This window comes from Pterocles gutturalis, unplaced genomic scaffold (genome assembly GCF_000699245.1).
Source record: "Pterocles gutturalis isolate BGI_N339 unplaced genomic scaffold, ASM69924v1 scaffold30616, whole genome shotgun sequence".
Taxonomy (NCBI): Eukaryota; Metazoa; Chordata; class Aves; order Pterocliformes; family Pteroclidae; genus Pterocles; species Pterocles gutturalis.
The window spans coordinates 1,151-6,860 of NW_010103948.1; the positions used below are offsets into that span (position 1 = coordinate 1,151).

Genomic DNA, 5,710 nt, shown 5'->3' on the forward strand with positions numbered 1-5,710 from the left:
GAAAGCAGCGTGCACAGGGTTAGGGCAGAGAAGGGACAGTGGAGGACAGCACACCCTCCAGCAAAGGGAGGGGCTAGAACCTGCTACAGGCCTTCCCAGACCAGCAGCCGGCATGGTGGAGAAGAAAAGCGCCAGTGGCTGGTGTAAAGGGCTGGACGGATCCTGGCCTGGGCAGCCTGCTCATCCCAGCCCCAGCAGGGGTGCTCAGAACCGCATGCAGGCCAAAGAGGGGGGGCGGGAGCAGGGTCCCAGCCACACCACGGCTCCCAGCAGATTCTCACACCTCCCCCCGGGCTCTGGCCCAAGCAGGGCACTGAGCTCCAACAGACATGGGGAGGGACCATGCCTGACCTGCCTGGCTTCTCCAGTTCAGCTGGAGGTTCCTCCAGCCGCACCTGCTCGCTCTACCCAGAAGGTCAACTCCCAGCCACAGGACCCAGGGGTTGCCCAGCTCCTCTCGCAGTGCTAGTCCAAGGTGGCCAAGCCCTGCTTGTGGCTCCCACAGCTACCACCATGAGAAGAAAGGCTTCCGGCTCTGGAAGCTCTGTGTGTAGGACTCGCTGGAAGTGCGCTGGTGGGAACGCGCTGTTTCCACAATCACAGGTGGCATCTGAACCAGGTGCAGGGGGCTCTTCCCATCTTTCAGTGCCTGAGTGAGGTTCAGGATCTGTGTGGCACAACAGAGCAATACCTGAGCTGACCCACCGGAGCAACAGAGAGCATCCATCCCAGCAACCTTCCTGCCACACAGGCAGGACGAGGCTCCGTGCCTCACTCATCCGCCCTCCCTACACACAGCTTACCTGGCCTCTCATGACAGCAATCTGCTTGTGAAACTGTCCCCTGTCAAAACCAGGGTCTTTCTGCAAGAGGAGAGTAGAGAACACAGTGGGATCCACCTGCTGTTCCACACCATGCAAGAGATGCCTATTCCCCAAGCAAGCCTCCTTCCTCCTGTCCCACAGGTTTCCTGCTCTCCCAATGAATCCTCAGCTCCTGGCAGAGGGATAACTCTGCTATGCCTCAGCCCAGAAACACTGTCAGAAGCTTGGCCACCTTTCTGTCCCCTGCAGCCTTGACAGGGAGCTCCCCAACACCACCCCTGCTTTTCTTCCTCCCGAGCCATCCTCACCCACTCCCCCAGCTCACCTTGAAGAGCTCATACAGATCTTCCTCAAGGTCCTTGACAAAGTTGGGGTCCGAGATCTTGGGAAGAATCAGGTCCTTGATCTCCTGTGAAAAGGGGATTTTGGCCTGGGGCAGCCATGCCCAGTAGAATGGATCTGTGGGAGGAAGCAGGAGATGTGAGAGCTGGGGAAGGCAAAGGATGGTGCCACATACCCCGTGGGGCCAGATCACCTGCGTCTGGGACACAGGGTCCAGCACCCACTTCCTACAGCCTCTGCTGAGGTGGAGCTGCCCATGAATCCAGAAGGTTTGCACAGGGACAGTCCTAGCCCTCTCCTCTCCAGCCCTTGAGGAGGATGCCCGAGAGCAGAGTTGTATGGCCCACCAGGGCACCCTGACACAGCCTGAGCAACTCACATGCTCTCCAGGAGTCCGGGTGTTTCAAGGGAAAGGCCAAACCGTTGTCTATAGCAGCCAGCTTGATGATGGGCTCCTTCACCACCACCCAGTCGCTGTCCTGGAAGGAAGCGGAGCATGTCACAAGGAGGCACCCCCCAGCAGGAACGGTTTCCCTCCCACCCCCTGCAGCCCCCTCTGCCAGGACCTTTGTCCTGGCTGCCACAGAGGCACAGCAGCCTCTCACCCGTAGCGTGGCCTCTTGCCCACAGGGAAACACTGTCTGCTTTGGGTGGGGGGGGGGGACAAAGTTGTGTCCCCCACCCCAGGCCTCACCACAAGGATGCACAGCGACACCAGTTTCCCCCACAGAGCCCAGCTGCATCTTCACAGAGTCCCACTAGGCCACAGACTACTGACACAGAGGGCAACAAAAGGTCCAGGAGACAAGATTAGGTCTCCGCATGCTTGGAAACCCAAACGAGCTGGTAAATCCCTGGCCCACCTGCAGGAGTAGAGCTGCCCCATGAGCCCCTGCCCAGCAAGAGCTGCTCACCCGCACGCCCGCGCTGTCCAGGGGACAGTCGTACTTGATGAGCCAGTTGTCATTCCCTCGATCTGCAGTGAGAAAAAAATGACTGTGTCAGTGCCAGGGCCTGCCTCCACCATGCTGGGCAGAAGACTACTCCTCCTCTGACCCAGAAGTGAGCCAGACCAGTTTTAGAGGCCCAAACTCTACCCCAGAGCCCTCAAGCTTGCTGCAGGTCTGGGAAGTGACATCAAACCCCACAGAACAAGCCCTGGAGACTGGAGAGGTCCACATATCCCCAGCTCGCAAGAGAAAGGTCAGCCTGCAAGCCCCAGAGTGCCACCCCAACCCCTTCCAGCCTGTCAGAAACTCAGAAGCTCAGCGCGAGATGGGATATAGGGGCACAGTCAGGTGCTGGATCTCTGAATGTCCCTGGATCCTCACAGATGGCAAACTTTCCACCCCAGGATCATGATGGATCCAGATCTTCCAAAACACAGGCCAGCAGCCAGAGCATGGCCATGGTCATGGGCGGCCACAGCAGCTGCACTCTACCCGAAAGCAGCTGCCACCTGGCAGCAACCAAGTAGGGCTGAGTTTTGGGTGCTGGGAAGAGACACCAAGGCCCTGTCCCCCTCTCCTTTCTCCAGCTGGCAGGACATGAAGGAGCAGGCAGTGTCCCACACCAGGCAGCCGGCCCTACCTGTGTTCCTGATGATGTAGTCCAGCACCACCAGCCGCTCAAATTGTAGCAGCAGCTGCCGGTTGGTGTTCTCTGGGAGCGGCTCCGCTTCAAACCGCCGCAGCCAGTAGTCAGCATCCTTGTAGCCTTCCACAAAGAGCTGGAAGGAGCCCACCTGCAGCAAGGAGAGGCTGCGTTACAGGAGGCTGCAGAGGACGGAGAAGCAGCGACAGGCAGATGTGGAGGCTGGCAGCCCTACCTTGGGCGGCAGACCAATGCGGTTGAAGCGCTGGCCAACTTTTGGTACCTTCTCCAGGGCCAGCCTCTTTCCTCGGGACTTCACCCTGTCAATGGCACTGTAGTTAAAGGTCTCGCTGGCCAGATACACCACCTGGGGGGAGAGAAGCACAGACGTCAGCAGGGGCACCTGGCAACTGTCACAGGACTGGCTGATAAAACCAAGACACAGCATTTCCCATGGCTCTGCCTAGCACCAACATCCCCATGGCTTGAGCAGGAGCAGTCCTGGTCCAGGGCTCTCAACACAACATCTCTGAGGTCAGCAGTCCCACCAGACAAGGCACAAGCAGAGCTGTGCAGAAGTGCATGAAAGCCTCCCCAGGACAAGATCCCAGCAGCTGCCTCTCACCTTCGTGCGGGGAACAATGTTGAGTTCCAGTTTCTGGTCCACCAGGCTGGCGCCCGCCTCTGACAGGTAGCCCTGGTTGAGGACGAGGCAGTCTCTCCCAAAGCAGCACGGGCAGCACAGCTTCTGCAGCCACTTGGTCCACTTGGGGTTCAGCTGCCCATACGGCTCCTCGTTCTTAGGCTTGAAGACGCCAATGATTTTCTGTGAGCAAGAAAGAGGAGGGCTGACTCAAGGCAGTTGGCAGGACACTCCCCCTCAAGCCAGCCTGCAGTGGGGACACTCAGGAACAGGCCCAGCCTGCAGTGGGGCCACTCAGGAACAGGCCCAGCCTGCAGTGGGGACACTCAGGAACAGGCCCAGAACAGCACCTCACTGCAGTAACAACCAGCCCCTGGGACCAGGCAGACCCCACAGGTCCTGGGAGGGAGGCAGGCAGTGGCTGGGGGGGGCCCCTCCCCCGCCCGCGCCCAATGGCTGGGAGGGACCCTTCCCCAGCCAGTGCCCCATCCCAGGAGAGCAGAGTGCTGCCTGAAGACGACCTTCATACGCAGCTCACGTACCTGGAAACGACCCCCCTTTGTCCCAAAAGACACCAGCAATGACACTGTCCCCTGGTAAACATCCCAGTCCCATCCCAGCGACTTTTGGATGGCTGGTGAGAGCTACTGCCCACTGCTGCTCCTTACGTCCACGCAGGAGATGGATGGGGACAGCAATCCCTGCCCTGGCTCCAAAATCCATTGAATGGAGCTGATCCCAAACTGACCAGAGGCAGTGGGACCAGAACAGCTGAGCAGCTGGAGGACCCCCAAGGAGGCCAGGGCTCTGTGCTAGGGGGGCCCAGACAGAGACAGCAGAGGGATTTCTGGATACACTGTGGGCAGGAGTGCACAGGCACCTCCAAACTGTCCACCAGCTGGCACCAGCAGTATCCCCAGCCCCCCAGTCCAGCCTCACACATATTGACCCAACAGCGGGGACAGCAGCACAGGTACCCCACCACTGCAGAGGGCACAGAAGTCTTGTGCTAAGTGCTGCACCCTCACTAAGCCAGCGCTGCCAAGCCACACAGCTGAGACAAGAGCCTGGGGCAAGAGCAAGGCCACGTGCCCCCACAGGCCAGGCACCCCTGGGGTGCTGCCCGACAGCTCCGGGCTGGCAGCCCCTGCTCTAGGGTGACTCAGCAGCACACACGACCATCCCTCGCATGGTGCTGCCCCTGGCCTGAGTGGGTGGCACTTCCCCAAGCTGAGCTCCTGCCACAATGTGGAAGTGGGACATGAACCCCAGCACCTCAGTAGGGGACCCCAGTGCAATCCCAGTCTGCCACCGGCCAGAAACCAGCCCAAGGGAGGTGGGAGAAAGGTTTTGTCCACCAGGAACAGGAGCAATTCAGCCATCCCCAGATCACTAAAGGAGCTGCTTCCCCTGAGTGGGCACGAAGGCAATCTCCTCATCAGCCTTACGTGAAGGCACACAACTGCCAACACATCCCTGGATTTGAGCCTGCAAGAGGCTTGCCAGGAGCTCTGGTAGCATGGAGCCAGTCCAGTAGAGCAAGGCCCAGTGGGACAGGGACATTGTGGGAGTAGAGGCCAGAGGTCTGTCAGCACAGCATCCCCTTCCAGACAGACCCGTGCTGGGAACAAGACTGGCAGGGAAAACAGGTCTGCCTGGCGCCAGCACCAAGGCAGAGGGAGCCAGGCCAGCTCAGAGGCGCAGCTGGCAGTTGGGGTGACCACAGCCACCAGGGCTGGGGAAGCACATCCCAGCTGGGACAGCTTGGGCCTCAGCAGCCCAGAGGGAGGCAGACATAAGTTTTTCCCCCAATGCCCTCACACCCTGCCCCCAACAGCAGCGTGCTGCACTCCCTCCTGTGCCAGCAGTGGGGAGGTTTTGGTAACCCTGGGCAGCAAGCCACAGAACTCAGACATACATCCTATCTGTTGACAGCGGGGCAGCCCAGGGGACCTACCAAGTGTCCAGCAGTACACTGACTTTTGCTCCTTGCACACATCATCCACCAGCCCTTACCGAGCTCAGGTCTCCTATGGCCAGGCAGCCTCTGCCCTACCCCAGGCAGCTCATCTAGCCGCCCACCCCAGTGACACCACATCTCATATTGGGCAATGGGATGGAGCAGGAGGGCAGCAGGAGGAAGTGTGTATTGCCCCATAGTTCACCAGCTCTGCTGGGACCTGCCTACCACAGCTCCCAGGAGCCAGGCTCCACCCGGGGCAGGAAAATTAGGGCACACAAGAGACCAGCAAGCCTAGTCCTGCTTCACTGGAAGCATCCCGGCACACATGCGGCGAGGGAGTCACGG

At 59.8% G+C, this 5,710-nt stretch overlaps 1 protein-coding gene across 1 annotated transcript; it reads right to left on the minus strand.

Annotated features, from left to right (window-relative positions):
* Nucleotides 1-505: 505 nt before the first annotated feature.
* PI4K2A (phosphatidylinositol 4-kinase type 2 alpha) lies at nucleotides 506-3,585 on the minus strand (the record flags this gene model as incomplete). The annotated part of the gene is made up of 8 exons (XM_010086909.1): nucleotides 506-667; nucleotides 804-863; nucleotides 1,150-1,283; nucleotides 1,546-1,645; nucleotides 2,081-2,142; nucleotides 2,757-2,910; nucleotides 2,995-3,126; nucleotides 3,385-3,585. Coding segments are annotated over 8 exons (1,005 nt in total), but the record flags the coding sequence as incomplete, so codon positions are not given.
* Nucleotides 3,586-5,710: the final 2,125 nt, after the last annotated feature.